The sequence below is a fragment of the Nicotiana attenuata genome, unplaced genomic scaffold, assembly GCF_001879085.1.
Source record: "Nicotiana attenuata strain UT unplaced genomic scaffold, NIATTr2, whole genome shotgun sequence".
Lineage (NCBI taxonomy): Eukaryota > Viridiplantae > Streptophyta > Magnoliopsida > Solanales > Solanaceae > Nicotiana > Nicotiana attenuata.
Window position 1 is genome coordinate 120,542 of NW_017672373.1, and position 17,995 is coordinate 138,536.

Genomic DNA, 17,995 nt, shown 5'->3' on the forward strand with positions numbered 1-17,995 from the left:
AGTGAATACAAGTTAAAAGTTTTTAAAAAAATGGGTATAGGTTAAATGGAGGCGACCAAATAGGGCGCCCCGTTCAATTTTTACAAGGTACCCTTAGCGCCACTACCTTTTACGGAGTCGAAAAATTAAATGGACAGGGCCGGCTCAATGGTAAAACCACTCAAGCAACTGCTTGCTTGAGGCCCCACATCTAAGGGGCCCAAAATTTTTTGATATTATAATAAATTTTCTGATATTAATAAAAGATGTATCTGTATTTGTTGAATTTTTAAAAAAGTATTTAGTATATAAAAAAAAGTATATCTTTCATAAATAAGAAAACTATGGGACCGATAGAGATAACTTGGGAATAGGAATAGTAACTTACGTGTGAATATACACCCACAACTACTTGTTTTACAACTGTTCTTCTAACCGGCACTAACTTGACTACATTGCACAGCACCTCACTCTTCAACTAACATAACTAACTTTTCCCCCAAATTCTTGATCAGCAAATATCTCTTGCTTATGACATGGCCTCCTAGCTGGCATGTGAGTTGTTTTGCGAGCTCCTTTGTGCATCACTAGAGGCCAGTATGTTTCCCCGAGACCCATTTTAAAAACGTTGGAAAAAAACAAGGGAGAAATACTATTGTAATATTCTGAAATCTTAATGACACTAGAATAAACAGAAAAGAGTTTTGGTTCATACTTCATAGTTCATACGCATCAATCATTATCATTAGAAGAAAAATATTATTCAGAAATGTCTCGTTCGCTAAAGTGGGAAGTGGGAACCTTCACATTATATAATCGGACGGACAAAGATTATCTGACTCAAAATACAGTTCAACCTACAATGTCTGATTCCCAAATTCAATACTTAAGCCGCCAAATTTTTATCACTTGGACAACCCTGCCTGTTCACATTTAGTAATTGAGGGGCCACATCAGTCTCCTTTGTGAGTCTTCCCCTTGGCAGAAGACAGACACCATACACAGCGAGGTTTTTGCAAAGAGACGAAGAAAACACCTCAGAATTCACCTAGCAGTCATTCGAGATGTTTTCCCACCTCAGATTCTTGTGGATGAGAGCAATACAGCGTGCCATCTCTGCATGCCATCTTTCAGCACCCGGCCACTGTAATGCCATACAAAATATATTTCATCTTGCCACAGTATGCTTTTAACTTCTATGATTGTTGTACCACATGATGGCCTTTGAGATCTCAAACCCTGAGACTGGATTAAAATCTCGCATCTAAGGCTTTGCGTCACCAGCCTGAAAATATTGAAGGGAAAAATATAACTAACATAATTAAGTAAATAAAAGTATGCTCTTTCTAGCAGCTTAAGCTTCTAAATTAGTTGATCACACAATTCAACAATGTGATTTATTTGACACGCGCATGTTTTACAAAAGAACTAAGTCAAGCAGGAGCTCATAAATATCAAACTGATGGCCAGTGCTACCTGAGAAATATATGACGAGTGATGCTCTGAACTCTTATGCTGAAAGAGCCCAAAAGTTATGATCAGAGAAGGAAAGGCATAAAAGCGGCACTTTGATTGTCTGCAGCTCCTGAAGATACTTTTAGACGACATACTAAGAGTTTGTGAAAACTGAAACATGCTCCACTCATTCTGGATTTATTGAGATCTAACCAGACGAGCTGCAAAAGCTCCATCAAGTTCATGCTTCACAGGATTAGACAAGTAGAAACCTCGTGTAGTGACAAAATCCTCCGGTACATATCTGTTCACAGGATCAATGTCGAATTCCTGCAAGGAAAAAGATGGAGACGGTTAGAGCGATGTGCGACATTCAACTTTTCTGTTACAGGAATAGCAACTCGAAAACCAGCCCCCTCCCCCACCCTTAAACAGAAGAAGATGGAATAATGCTTTTAATTACAATAAAATACAGCACTATCAACTTTAGCCCTGCAAGGTCAGGAATAATGTTGACGATTAAAATAATAGACAGAACTATCGAAGTTAGCCCTGCTAGTTGAACTTTTAAACACATATTTGGTTCTATTTGTTTCTTCGATAAGTACGTCGCTCTATTATTGTCATGACAAGGGTGAGCAATCTGGTCCCTCGAGAAGAAGACCAATTTATCAGTAAACCAGAGAGAAGACGTGGGACAATCAATTTAGGCATGAGAATTCCAGAATAAGATGCCCAAATTATGAAAAAGAAGATATATGAAGACAAGATGAGAGGGTTTATACCAGCAATCTCTCAAAAAATGATTTCTGAAACTCCAGTTTCTTCTCTCATTTTTTTTTTTTTAAATTTTGGAATTTCATCCGTCTTCTATTGGGTGAGAATTATTTGACAACAATAGGCCTGTGCTTTCTATATAAAGCATATAGTCTCATTTAGCACAGCCTCAATAGGAAGCAAAATCCTCACTCCTTATTGCCTGAAATGGGTTTTGAGCATGATATATGTGCAATATCTGATTGTTATGAAAGAACCAACTTTAAAGATAAGAGATAAAGCAATTTCCAGTCAAAATTCTTACTGGATGCCTTAGAAGAAAAGCTTCAATTCTTTCCTCATTTTCTTCAGGGTCAATGGAACATGTGCTGTATATTAGAACTCCACCTGGCTTCACCAACCTGCAGATGCAGAACAAAAGCATAAAGGAAAAGGAAACAAAAAACAGAACCTCATATGTTAATGTGTAAAGCTAGTCCTCAATCATAATGCATATAACCAAGAGGCATTTCAGATTGTAAATACATGTAGTTGCAGTAAGAAACTTAACCAGCTTTGACTTAATAAAACAGGCAAATTGAGTTACAATTTGTTGGGTTTTGGATGTATTTAATTAATATATTAAATACTTAAAGGAGGGTGAATGGGAAATGGAGGGAAATGAAATTTTTGAGTGAAATTTTAAGTTCCCCTCGGCAAATGGGCAGTGTCCCATATTGGAAGAGGAAGAGATTTTTTATGGGTATATAAGCAATTGCTCTTCTTCTAGCTCTTAAAGAGTTGAGAAGAAGGCAAGCCTCGCGCCGTCGTCGTCATCGCTCGCTCGGCTCGGCTTCGGCTTCGGCTTCGGCTTCGGCTTCGGATTTGGTCAAATGATTGATTGATTAACTTTTTGGACCAAATTTATTTGTTAATAGTAAAATATTAACAGAAATGTTATTAAATATTTGTTTTAATAACAGAATATTAATATTAAATCCAATCCGTTTTTCTGTTTTGGTAACAGAAAAGTAACTACCCTCTTCAATTTTCCCTCTTTATTTTCCCTCTTTATTGTTGAGTAAATGGCCATTTATGTAATGGCATTTATGCTGTGGGCGTTTTGCATAAACAGCCATTCTGAAGAGTTGCACCTCTTCAGATTTCAGTCCAACTTTGGCTATAAATACAACACTATTCTGCTTAGAATTTCACTACGATTTTCTGAGTTTCTTCTCCTTCTTCTGCATACTTTTAGCATCAAACAAAGCAAAAAGTAAGTGTAATTTGCTACCGAACTTTGTGTTCGCTGAAACACTGGGGTTTGAAGTACCACTACACCAGTGTGTAATTCGTTCTATCCTGGGAGGAAATAATCCATAACCTTGGGTACTAGGAGGGGATTAAATTCCTTAAGGAAACACTGTGAATTCAGTGGGCTCGAATTGGTTTTATGTCATTTCTGTTTATGTTCATTTCTCTTTATATTCATTTATATTTCCAGAATTATTTTACAAATACAGTCTACTAACAATAACTCTAATGGAGTTTGTAAGAAATTACAACCACCTGAAGTGGTAAAATTTCTATGCCTTGCCATGATCAAATTCATGTATGATTTGGGCAAACTATTGAAAACCCGTCCCACTGAATTTGCTCTATTCTCATTCCCTTAAGAGAATATGATAGCAGTATGTGATAAGTCTGAAAGAAGACAAAATTATTACTATGAATGTATCAATGGATGTGGACGTGGCAATAGACAAAATTATAATCGTCATCATTGTGGTAATGAGAACAATAAGGATTCTCAAAGTAATCCTTCACTTTGTGAAAGTAATACTTGTCATCGATTTGACATGCGATTTTGCAAAACATATAGATGATTATGGTCCATTCATGATTTGAATGTGACAACACGTGATTTATGAATACGTATTCATTCTTGTAAGAATATGAACGTGCTAGTGGTAGTGAATATACCACACTCACCTCTAGAATGAGGTTTGAGAGAAAATAAGAAAATAATATCATTATTATGGCATGAATGGTCATTGGTCACGTACCTATTGTACGCCAAAATATTTTGGTAATGTGATTCTTAAAGAATAACATTGATGCAAGAAACATATCTTGTATATAATTTTGACCATAATCATAATGGTATAACTTTCTCTTTTTAAAAGAGATATTCACCACATGGATGTTGATGAATATGTGGTAGTACAAAATTAATTGAGAACTCTGCAAGCCAATTATATTATTTTGAAAAAAAAAACACAATTGATTACCAATAGGGTATTGTGTGTTGTAGTAAGTCTCAAAGAAACTTATTCAGTTTTCAAAGTATACGCGAAAGCGATTGATTATATTGAGACTATAAATAAAGGAAAGATTTAATATCTTCTATTACTACAACTTGTAGCGGGGTAATATGTATGTGAAAAGTTATCCGCTTGATTCTTTATTTTATACTACACAAATAAAAGAATACCACAATAAAATGAATGTTTATTGATATAAAAACCCATATCATAATAAGCTTGTGGTTTATTGATAATTGCACACGTCATGGTGTAAATCTGAAGTTTATCAATATTGATAATTTATTCAGTTGGCATAATTGGTATATCCATATCAATTTAAGTATGATATGCAAAAATAATAGAGAATTCACATGGGTAAATATTAAAGAACTAGAAAGTTCTTTACGAATTCTCTTATATTGCTTGTTCTCAGTAATTAATAGATCAACTAAAATTGGGATAAAATCCCATGAATGCTGGAAATATCAAAGGTGAATATGGGCCCATTCACCTTCCATGTATACCACATAAGATGCATCTATGAGAAGGTTACATGTGCGATTATTATTAACCCGCAACATGGTGTTTGCGAGGTAACTTGCTCAATAATTTGATTTAGAGCATAATTTCCAGATTTTTTATTCAAGATAATTCATCTTGATAAGTTGGTTTACATCACAGTTGGTTTAGAAAAATGATTATTGAGTGCCTCCACTTAATAGCTAAACAATTACTTATGAGAACAAAATTTTGAATATCAGTTTGATATACGTTATATAAGAAAGTATATTATTTTCTCCCCTCACAAGTGGTTTGGGGTCAGGAACCAAATAATTTCATCTTATAATTATTGATGTGCGGTGTATATTTTTTATTAACACCATAACGCACAAAGATGGATTTTCAAAATTGAGGAAGCAAGTTAGTTTTTCTAACATGAGGGGAGACAAGATAAACAGTTGAGAAAAAGTTACGTGTAATGAATTATCATGTGCACATCTAGATCCTCGAATAAGATAATATGAACTTGAAGTTCATAAAAGATAATTCCTTTGAAATATATTGCAAAGCATGCCAGACGCATTTGCTGACCCAAAGAAAGTAACTATATTCTCATTGCAAATGCTCCTATTAAGTCCTAGAAGGACAAAGTCTATGGTAAGCTTAAAGCGTATAGACAATCGGTTTCAAATAAACTTCTTGAGAAAGAAAATGAGCAAATGATCAAAATGATCATAATAAAGGAGGCAAGTGATCTAGAAGATCACATGACATAACACTTCATAAAATCTCATGAGAGATTCAGATACCTGAATATATGAATGAAGAGATCTCTATATTATGTCTTTATGAAAAATAAGGAGGTTGGAACCGATATAAAATGTTTGTCGGCGACATTGATTAATAGCACTAAATATATATGAGGATCTTAACTCTGGAGAAACAATTCAAGTAGAATTTGGTTTCATATGAAAGACAAGTAGTTTTGGACCTGCAGTTCAAACACTTAACAATATAAAGATAATGGTGTGTGCTATCACCTTTATGTATCTTATATGTCTGGCATGACATGAAAACTTGATGCAAATCTAAAATCTATTTATATGGCTTATTGATTATACTTATATGGCAATCCATGAACGATTTAAAATGCTGATAGCATATGCAATTCTTGGAGAATTTTTTGGTCACGAATGACCACATCCTAAGTGCAACTTGTGCACAAAGATATCTTTCTATCACTATAAGTATGATAAAGTGATAGCGAGGATTTTCAAGGTGCAACATATTCATTGGAGTTAATATGGCGGATTTATTCACCGAATCTTTGCCGATGTCAACCTTCAAGAAGCTAGTGCACAAGATTGGGATGCGAAGGCTCAAGGATGTGAATTGATGCTCTCGTCAGGGGGAGTTAATGCGCGTTGCACTATTTCCCTTACAAGGTTTTGTCCCACTGGGTTTTCTTTGTAGAGTTTTTTGCGAGGCAACCAAAAGGCGTATTGTTAGATATGTGTACTCTTTTTCCTTCTCTAGAATTTTTTTCCCACTGGGTTTTATTTTAGTTAAGGTTTTAACGACGCACATTATCTGTTGAATAGACATTCAAGGGGGGANAGGAGATCAAACAAAGTCATTTATGACGGTTCAACATTGTCAACTAAACTTTTGGTCCATTCTCGTGATGAGACAATGTTCAGTACCAAGGATAAAGCATTAAGGCTTTTTAATGATTTCTAAATTTGATACGGGGTATATCAAATAGTGTATCTACGGGATGACACGTTTAGGAATCACCTATGTAAGTGTGAAGTGTTAGCCGCTTCAAGGAGAACATTGTAAGGCCAGTTCTCTACGCACTTATGAAACCAGGCGGTGTTCATGGCTGAAACGAACACAATAATGAGAACCAAAGACGGTTAAGGGTTGGTTGTGTGACTTGTGGTTGTCTAAGTATACATTAAAGTTCGACGGTTCAAAGATATCAAATCTACCGATTGATCGAGTATATCTGACATAAGTTCACTAAGGAAAGTTCAAAGGGAAACCTACTTATCCAGATGCAATTAATCCTTACTTGCGAATCACACAGTTTTTCATGCATACTTCCGTGATATAGCCATTCCCCATGCATGTGGGGGATTGTTGGGTTTTGGATGTATTTAATTAATATATTAAATACTTAAAAGAGGGTGAATGGGAAATGGAGGGAAATGAAATTTTTGAGTGAAATTTTAAGTTCCCCCCTGGCAAATGGGCATTGTCCCATATTGGAAGAGGAAGAGGTTTTTTATGGGTATATAAGCAATTGCTCTTCTTCTAGCTCTTAAAGAGTTGAGAAGAAGGCAAGCCTCGCGCCGTCGTCGTCGTCGCTCGCCCGGCTCGGCTTCGGCTTCGGCTACGGCTACGGCTTTGACTTCGGCTTCGGCTTCGGCTTCGGATTCGGATTTGGATTTGGATTTGGTCAAATGATCGATTGATTGATTAACTTTTTGGACCAAATTTATTTGTTAATAGTAAAATATTAACAGAAATGTTATTAAATATTTGTTTTAATAACAGAATATTAATATTAACTATTAATATTAAATCCAATCCATTTTTCTGTTTTGGTAACAGAAAAGTAACTACCCTCTTCAATTTTCCCTCTTTATTGTTGAGTAAATGGCCATTTATGTAATGGCATTTATGCTGTGGGCGTTTTGCATAAACAGCCATTCGGAAGAGTTGCACCTCTTCAGATTTCAGCCCAACTTTGGCTATAAATACAACACTATTCTGCTCAGAATTTCACTACGATTTTCTGAGTTTCTTCTCCTTCTTCTGCATACTTTTAGCATCAAACAAAGCAAAAAGTAAGTGTGATTTGCTACCGAACTTTGTGTTCGCTGAAACGCTGGGGTTTGAAGTACCACTACACCAGTGTGTAATTCGTTCTATCTTGGGAGGAAATAATCCATAACCTTAGGTACTAGGAGGGGATTAAATTCCTTAAGGAAACACTGTGAATTCAGTGGGTTCGAATTGGTTTTATGTCATTTCTGTTTATGTTCATTTCTGTTTATATTCATTTATATTTCCAGAATTATTTTACAAATACAGTCTACTAACACAATTAACATCAACCCAGCTTGTATATCTCATTTTCCAACTCTCTTGTACTCAGTAGGAGAAATGTTTATAAAGATATGCGCCTTATTTTGATCCACTTCTGAACTTGCATTATCCTCACCAGTCACCAACATTACTAGGAAAAAGCTACTCAATATTGGCAGCAACAATTAAGGTCAAGATTGCACTTAGTTTATGAATTAAGAACTATGGTTTTACCTGGAAGCTGAATCGAGAAGTTCATCCTGTAAATGTTTAAGCTGCTCCATATCTTCCTGTTTCCTATTCCAACGCAAATCTGCTCGCTTTTGCAAACAAAGAGGAAATATACATTTCAAAAGTCCCAGCTACTACTACCTATGGTTTAAAGAAAGATGAAACAACAGAAGCAAGAATAACAAACGTGACATAAGACGAAGAGGAATAAAGGACCAAAACTTCTAGCACCCATGCAAGCTTACATCGAACAATAAAAATTGCACACATCTCTAGAATGAAAATACCTTAGAAAGAACACCCAGCCCTGAACAAGGTGCATCCAGCAAGACTTTATCCCATTCTACGACCTTATCGGTCTGCCAAAAGTTAAACCAGGGATTAGCAGTTGGAAACTAATATACCATGTTTTTTTTACAACTTGCAAGTTCTTACAGAAAAAGTTCGAAGATCAGCATGGATAGTACTGATAACATCAATAACTTGGTGTAATTTGGCTGTCTCTTTGAGTATCCGCAACCGACCTTCATTTATGTCAACGGCAAATAATGTACCTGACAAACAAGTAAAGCACTGGAGTGTTGCATTAAAGAGTCAACAAACATAACTTTCATACATAAGAAAAGGTTAATGACCAGAATTGCTGGCCAAGCACTATGCATATAACTATTTACATAATCCACCATTGAAATTGCTGAAAACATGCAATGCTTTAACAAGGTTAAGTCACCAATGATCAATAGTTAAAAAAAAAAAAGGCTTTATCCAGTTGTAAAACAAAAAAATATGACGAGCCATCTTGATTCTGAAACTCTCGAAAGAGAAAAATAGATATTACAAAGCAACGAACCTGGTAACTTTTGATTGAGTTACTTTTAGGCAACAGCAACAACATAATACCCAAATGCGATCCCACAAGTGGGGTCTGGGGAGGGTGGGATGTACTCAAACCTTACTCCTACCTTGTGTGAGGTAAAGAGGTTGTTTCCGATAGACCATCGGCTCAAGAAAAGTGTTTTCAAAACAGGTTTGAAAAATACAAGAGTAAAAAAAAGCTAAGATGAAAATACTGAAGAAAAGAAAAGCATTGCCAGCAAAAGTTACTTTTCGGCACCAACAATTAATAAATGTAATTAGCAATGCACAAGGAAATATGGTGTTTGTATAGCAGACACCATAATCTACTTTTCCAGGACAGGCATCCTCACCTACGTTTTATTTCATTACTGAATACACAAATTTAAATTCTGCATGTGCTATGCTCCTGTCAGAAGATCTTGCCTTTAGTTAGCTCCCAAAATATGTAATAGGACAATATTTTTCCATGTAATTTCATCTCTAAAAGCTTTCATCTGTCAGCTATGATGAGCAAGGTTTGTATGAAGGTTACCTTGGCCATTCAAGCGGGAAGCCATGAACAAGGTTTTCCCTCCTGGAGCAGCACAACAATCAATAATGCTCTCACCAGGTTGAGGATCAACAATAGAGACTACTAATCCTGCAGTAATTAGGGTTATTAGGGGAATGATACACATCCTTTTTCACCATTTATGATATTTGTACAGGTTTCAAACTCGAGTATAAACAAATGCATTATCACAATGAGGCCATCGAATTTGGAATATGAGATACAAGTCAATGACCAACAAAATACCAATCCAATTTTCAAGCAAGTGGACATTAGTTTCCACAGTATATAACTTGTAAAAGGAAGGGGAGACACTCTGACAAAGAGTGTGGATCAAATGAAGCAAATCATCATAGCAAATTATGAACAAATGGGAAGTAAGGATGGAATTTTCTTTTTCTTCGCGATGATATGTGAATGGTCCAAGATATCCAAAAGAAGCTGAACTCTCCTTCCTTAATCGTGTTGACTAGGAAAGCATATGAAAACAACTCTGTGCTGTCAAAGCTTTCTTAAATTGGAACTACTCCCCCTGCCCGCTAAAGGAATAGTTGTATATCAAGCCAAGGTTCAAGGGATAACTGAAAATGAAAGAAGGAATCTCTTGTAACATACTCAACTACACATTTACTACAAGTCCACATACTCCACATTTTGAGTTCTGTGAGGCGATTACCGGCACTTTCATCCTGGACTGCACAGAAGCCTTCTTTTAGTAACCCAGCCTGTATAACATTCTGAAAGAAGAGACCTTAAAAAGTCAATTGAGCTGCAAAATACATAAAATGCACATATGAAACTAAGAATTAAAGACCAATTCAAGTTTTAAAATGACATAAAAATATATGACAACACTTCCAATCGACATTATTTGGTGTCATCTAAAATTCTACATTAAGTATGTGACTTCATCTCATCCATTTCTTCCAGCTGAATTTGTCCATAACCAGAATCAGTACCATAGTGGAAACAGTTGAGACTACCTTTTCTATTTCTTTGATATGGTAAACCCCACCCGATAAACTCCTCTATTCAGGAGTCAATGGTGGCCCTTTTCCCAATTTGCTCTTCTGGTGGCTCAAACCCCAACATCTTTGTTAGAGATGAAGGGCCCTATCACTCACATTTCAACAGTTGACACTAACTTTAAATCAAGTCTCTGCGGTAATTTTGAGAGCTAAAAAGTAAAGGAACACGCATTCTGGTTTCTTCTTTATAAGTAACTAATTATCGATCACTACTGAAGTGACCTATCAAAATAGAAAAAATCTACATCAATGGCATAAAGATGGCCTTATAGTAAAGACTGTTTGAGGATCTTAAGAACCTTGTTGAAGTCATACCTGCATTCCAGTTTTAATACGAACAAAATCATCCAAGTATAGAGAAGGCTCATGTGGAACCTAAAGTTCAAGAAAGGAAATGAATGAGCCATTGTAATACACGAAACAAATGCAGAATCTTGCAGAACAATTCAGAAAATATGATGGTCTCAAGTAGTGTCTAGGACACTCATCCTATTTTGTTATTAAAAAAAAGGCAGAAGAAGACTCTGGTATGATGGACTTCTATTCAGAGTTCTAAAATTCTTAACCACCAATGAATGATATCTATTGAACTCTCTTTGGTCAACTAGACATTCAATATTTTGGCTTCTGAGTAAGGTATATGGTAAATGGCCAAATATATCCTTGTACAATGAGAAAAGATTTAAATATACCCTTCATTATACTTTGGGTCCCAATATACCCCTACCGTTATACTATTGGTTAAAATATACCTCTCTTCCGTTAAGTTTGTCCAAAGTGGACATCCGACATTTGAAGAGGTGGATGCCATGTGGCATGCCACCTTAGCGCCCCTAACCCATTTTACCCCTCCCCTCTCTTTGTTTTTCCACCACTTAAATTTTCTTCCTCTCTGCCACCATTCCCACCATAACCGCCACCATGGACGATATTGAATTTCACTCTAATGGTGATATTGGAAGCGTCTGATAAGATAAGTGGCAGAATAAGGAAGGAGGAATTGGACGGAGTAATGGTGGAACTCTCCTGTCGGGGAACTTGCCCTTCACTCTAAACTCCGTACTTGCTTCTCTGATTACAGTAATGCCCGTTACAACATCTATGATCACAGGTTCGTAACATCTTTAAACAAAATATATGAACTGTAAATGTTCAATTTTGAATCTCTTTATTGTGTAGTGGTGTAGTTAATGATTGTGTGTGTATATGTTATGTTCTTGGCGGTGATAGTGATAGTTTATTGTTTATTTATTTATTTATTTCGTTATTTTTTATCGTGAAATTACAGTAGGAAGATATTTCCAAGTGGAGTAGCGGCGGACTCGTACAAGAAAGCAGTGGACTCGGGGATTCAAAAACTCAGAAGCCAAGAAGGAAATAACAACCAAGAATCCTCTGCTAAAATGTTGTTTTTGGTACATAAATGACACTGTTTTTGGTACCTTTTTTTTAACAGAATTTTTGCAATAATATTTTATTGTTATTTTGGATTTTGTTGCAATACTCCAAAAACATCAAAAGAGCTAGCGATTGACTTCCTTCTCCATGACTTTGAAATGGCAGGTCAATTTTTAAATTTTCAAAGCAGCTAGCAGTGTAATTATATTGAATCTGATGTGAACATGAGTGGAGAAACAAACATATATATAAAAAGACTAAACTTTGAATACAATATTGTTTATGGTGACAGTAATGGCGATAATGGTAGTGGAGGAGAAAAAAATTTAAGTGGTGGAAAAAAAAAATAGAAGGGAGGGGTAAAATAGGTTAGGGACGCTGAGGTGGCATGCCATGTGGCATCCACCTCATCAAATGTCAGTGCCACGTAGGATTGGATGTCCACTTTGGACAAACTTAACGGAAGAGGGGTATATTTAAACCAATAGTATAACGGTAGAGGTATATTTGGACCCAAAGTATCAAGGGTATATTTAAACCTTTTCTCATTGTACAGGGGTATATTTGGCCCTTTTCCGTAAGGTATATTACCAAAGATAGAGAGACAAAGAGTCCAGAAGTGATCCTAAATTTTGTTATCAGTATGGAATGAAATGCATCTAAATATTACCTTCAAAATTTTAAGCCTTGAGACCAGATCAGCCCCTGTCAAACCTTTCCCGGTATTTGCCCTAGTTTTGTTAAACGATACGAACACAAAAAGTGTCACACTATCATCCAGAGAACGGGTAAAAGAGGAAAGAAAGCTTCATCATATACCGTAGACTGAAACTGGGAGAGCTGTTATTCCATGTCATAAGCTTAATAGCTTCGTCCCGTCCAAAATACTTAGTCCATCTTCTTACCATCCACTAGGAAACATGGTAAAGGAATGCATAGAAGAAAGATTAAGATATGTGAAAAGATAGTCATATGACTATGCTTATAATACTATAATCTGTGATGTTCTAAAGCATAGAGGAAAAAGATTTGTGATAAGAGGACCATATAATAGACGTCTCATGAAAAATATCCAAACCATGCAACAAAATGAGGGTCATTTTGGTAAGTTCTTAAACAAACTCGCTAGAACTTAAACCAAATCCATATGATTAAACCCAAGCATCATTTTATCTCCAACCAGAGTTATGAATCAATGACAGAACTCACCGTATGGATGAAGAAATATACATCATTGAAACACTGAAACTTCCAAACACGAATTTATAAAATTTATTTGACACAACCATGGATGTACAGGACATTTTGCTAAAATATCAGACTTGGATCTTCTAAGACAAAAGATTAAAAAAGAAACAGTTCAAACGTACAACTGGATGAGAGTAAAGAGTGGCAAGACCACGTGCTTGCTGACGATCATCACCGTCCACTTTTACTGCCGGAAGGGAATCACTCTCCTGCAGACATGAAAAAATAAATGTCAGGGAACCAGTAGATATTGTTAGATCCTATGTGCTGGTGGAATAATACATACCTTAAGGACAATTAGTTTCCTAAGAATCCCATTAACCAAGTTACCGGCACCAGGCCTAAGAGCAACCTTAGCGAGCTTTACATTCTGCAGTTAGATTTTAACATCCGAAAAAAAGAAGTATGCTTACATTACTTTGCATAAAGAATGTTCATCTCACTTATCAAAATGAAACAAAAAGAGATAATGTTTATTTTCAAAAGATATGAAGTGAACATGATATGCTCTGTATTTATCCTTTTCCATTCTAGGATGTCAAATGGATGCTACTGAAATGTGAACTTTACTCATGAGTCATCTCCTAATGTAGCACCCGATATTCAATTTAAATACAAAAATGCAGGTCTAAGCTGCATAGTAGTTTGTCTCTAGCATAGATTGAGGCAAGACAACCAAATATCAACCATCGTATTATTTCCTTTTTTCATGGTAGACCCCCATCCCACGGAAACCCCACCACCCCCCAGCCCAGGGGTCAATGGTGGTCTTTTTCCAATTTGATCCTCTTGCGACTCAAACATCCAACCTCTTGATTGAAAGTGGAGTGCTCTTGCCACTAGAACAACTCCTCACCTATCACCAAGCATCTTTTTTTCCTTTTCTTTTCCCTCACTTCCTCCAAAATTGTGACAAGGCTCCATGCAAGCTCAAAGGTGGTAAGTAGTTATACCATCAGCTTCGTTTCTAGGTTCCCCAGAATATAAATTCACATCCATCTTTCTTGACAGACGTCAAATTAGCTTCATCAGAATAACTAAATCAAAATAGAACAGCTATTGTAGACCAAAATAATGAGCTAAATGTACCTCGTCTACAACAGCATATGGTGGCATATCTAACTTGGTGATCTCATAGAAACCAATTCGAAGAATCTAACAACATTTTCAAAGCAAAAGTCAGTTGAGAGGGATTATAAATGACCTAGCAAAATTCAAAGGTTAAAAAGACATAACGCAGAAGGGAAGAAAAGAGAGAACTCAGGTCCAACACATTTAATTTCCCAAGTAGTCTTATCAATGTCAAGCACTGCAGTGCCCATACAGATGAAGTGCTTAACTCAAACAATATTCACCAATTAATAGGATAGACCACCATATTGCATTAGCATTTCAGCCTCTGAGATGTGCTTTCTTTAGCATTGAGCATACACCTATTTGCCTCATATGTTATTTAGATTTTAAAGCTTATCACTATGTATTTCTAAATAGAAAATAAATGCTCCGGTAATGTATACTCCATTGGAGTGATAGCCATATTGACTATGACCTACCAATGCCACACGAAATAAACCATTCGGGCATAATGACATTCTAAATCTCGCAAGTACATTATGCTTGACAGAACCTCATCAGCCAACATGTATACTAACCATTGTTTAGATTAAGAAGGCGTATTGTAAGTCAAAGATTGCATTCTATCATCATCATTCATTCACATTAATTTTTGTTCTAGGTGGTTGATACAACTCATAAATTTCTTAAAAGGCATATTTGCCAAGATAACCTTGTTTCATAAAGGAACTCCATAGTGCTCCTCTTTTCCTCTTTAGTTTTAATAATTAATTTCACATGGATGCTATTTTAGAGGATTCTCCAAGAATTAAACCATCGATGAAATAACTTTGTTGAAAAAGAAATTTATGACTACTCCTTTAGTTTTGGTACTTAATAATTTAAATCAAATAGATGCTATTTAAGAGGTTCTCCAATACTTAAACCATGGCAACAAAATATATTCTACTGGATGCTCTAACAGGAAAGAACCCAAAAACAGTACTCCCTCCGGTCCAAAATAAGTGATTTTTTGGATGTTTTCACACAGATTAAGAAATCTACCTTTTAGCATTAATTAGCAATAGAATTGACCATATTAACCTTTACTATCTCACATAAACACTCCTAACACATATTCCAACATTATTTACTCCAAGGACAATGTAGGAAAAAAATAATTAATTCATTCTTGAAATCTGGAAAAATCACTTATTTTGGACCGGAGGGAGTAGCAAATATACCTGCAATAGAAGAGGTTCCATGCTTCTGAATGTACTCTCATCATGGCATAAAGAAAGAATCAAGTGATCAAGATATCTTCTCCAGCGAATGGTACCTCCAACAATCTCTGTGACCTACAACATAAATATTTCAAGAAAACCATAAGTACAAGTGATCTGATATTGTGATGGGAAAGAGAATCTTTAGAAAAAAAATGTGAAAATTCATAAGTGAATTAGAAGACAATCAATGACATGGTAGTAAAGAAATGGCCAAGAGAGAAATAAACCAGTCTTAAATCTCTGTCTTCTAAGTGACGAGTGTGAAATCCAAGAGTTCTTTCAACATATCCCATTTCATTCTCCCCTGAACCCTTCCCTTGCTCATTCAGAAGATCAGCAAATGCACCACCCAGCTCTATGCGCATTAATCTCACCGCAGACACTGTAAAATAGACACGTGACATGAAAATAAGAACAAATAAACAGCAACTGAACAAATTTCTTAACACTAGTAAGAAAATGTCAATTAAATGCAAAACGGAATCAACTTTACAATCCGATAAGCAAATTAAAAAGTTGAAATTACAGTGGCTTACCAGCTCTATGAGGAGAAACTTCCAAATTCAGCTTCTGTGTATTCCTTGGAGGACTGCCTGAATCTTGACATAAAAATTCCCGAGTAAATCCAGAAAAGGGGCAGAACTTGAAGTTAGCCTTAAGGAATTAACTTAGATAGACACACTACAACAAGAACAATAACTACGCCGAAATCCCAAAAGTTGGGGTTGGCTATATGAATCCTCACTGATCATGTGACTTCATTTAAACTCGGGAAACTTACACAAATGTCCCAAATAAATCTCAACTTACCAACCTCTAGCCATTAGTCATAGACTTACCAAAACTAGCCTAACAAAAATTGAAAAACCAAATAATAGGGTTCTTTCTCTCAAAGAATCACATGCAAAAATCACCTTCCATATTTTTAAGCGTGATTAGCAACATTAGATACAAGACGGAAAGGAAATTTCATGGACGGGGTAGCAAATAAGGTGATGAAATACAAAAATCTATACAATATTCCAAAAATCTAAACAAAAAAGGAACTTTTTCAATGGGTATAGTTGAAATTCATTGAAAATATATAGATAAGCCAATATACAAAATTTGAGGAAGATTGGAGGTGATTTGGACTGGTTTTGTATCAAAATTCGTAATTAAATGGAGTTCAAAAAAGTCTTCTGCGACACATGTATCAAACATGTATCACGCATGTATCTCACACACAGGTATACATGTGATACACAATTGATACAAATATGATACATGTGTGATACACAAATGATACATAGTGTGATACACATCTCATTTTTTTCATATTCAGCTTTTACTTCGAATTTTCAATTCAAACCACCTCAAAACTTCACCAAATCATCCCAAAACTGAGATTCAAGCTCCTTAAGTTGTGCCCAATCTATTCTAATAACACCCACTCAAAACAAAGCAAAAATTTGATATTTTTTTGCTACAAATAGCTAATTGGCTAATATTAGTAATATTTTATCAATTGGCCAATTTTTGTAATGAGCTACTTATAAATGGACATAGCTGGTAATTTGTCTTTAAACTCATCCCATGCCAATATTATATAGAATAAAGAATTTTTTTTTAAAAAGTACTAGAAGTCTTTATATTTTTTTACTGATACATCAATTAGGCAAATGAAAGCATTTTCTTTTTGTTTTTCTACTTATACAGTTTTGCCAGTTTTTCTGTCAACTACCCAACTGTTAGTGCTGGAATGAAGATGCTACTTACCTGTTTTTCGGCTGATTTTCTTTGGAAATTTGACTTGTTTAGCGGAATGGGACTCATAAGAAGAAGTTGCAGAGAGCTTTGCAAAATGGAGTATCCGGCCCGAAAGCAATTGGGGCAGTGAAGGCATAATTGTATGTCTGAAGGAAGACGCCGGAGAATTGGATGTTTGCATCATTGTTTACTGTAACAAAAATTGAACCGAATAGTCTGTGGATACTTCAGTGACTATTTGTACTCATCTCTCTTTTTGATAAGCCACGCCTTTAACGAACTAGTGACTTGTGGATTTAGTTACTGTAATGTATTGTTATGAGCATGATAAATGAATAATGAATTACTATAAAATACTCCCCATTTCTATTTGTATGAATAATTGACTTATTATGGAATTTAAGAAGATTTTTATATATATGATGTAAATATGTGTGTGTATATATATTGTAGAATTTTACGGTATATATTACTAGTTTGCACTCTTGGTTTGTACTAATT

At 35.5% G+C, this 17,995-nt stretch overlaps 1 protein-coding gene across 4 annotated transcripts; it reads right to left on the reverse strand.

Moving 5' to 3' along the window:
- Window positions 1-667: 667 nt before the first annotated feature.
- LOC109212965 (ribosomal RNA small subunit methyltransferase B) lies at window positions 668-17,813 on the reverse strand. 4 transcript variants are annotated; one of them, XM_019376706.1, is made up of 18 exons: window positions 17,504-17,812; window positions 16,282-16,338; window positions 15,973-16,127; window positions 15,704-15,817; window positions 14,496-14,561; window positions 13,693-13,776; window positions 13,529-13,615; window positions 12,978-13,069; window positions 12,829-12,889; window positions 11,076-11,135; window positions 10,409-10,469; window positions 9,715-9,822; window positions 8,760-8,878; window positions 8,612-8,683; window positions 8,328-8,413; window positions 2,516-2,612; window positions 1,456-1,764; window positions 668-1,264 (listed from the first exon to the last, which is right to left on the reverse strand). In XM_019376706.1, the coding sequence occupies exons 1-17, from the start codon at window positions 17,676-17,678 to the stop codon at window positions 1,633-1,635; spliced, it is 1,626 nt and encodes a 541-aa protein (XP_019232251.1). In that variant the 5' UTR covers window positions 17,679-17,812; the 3' UTR covers window positions 668-1,264; window positions 1,456-1,632. The 4 variants fall into 4 exon arrangements, with proteins under 4 accessions (XP_019232251.1, XP_019232250.1, XP_019232252.1 ...); XM_019376705.1 differs by having other exon boundaries at window positions 16,282-16,344; XM_019376707.1 differs by lacking the exon at window positions 14,496-14,561 and having other exon boundaries at window positions 16,282-16,344.
- Between the last annotated feature and the right edge of the window lie 182 nt (window positions 17,814-17,995).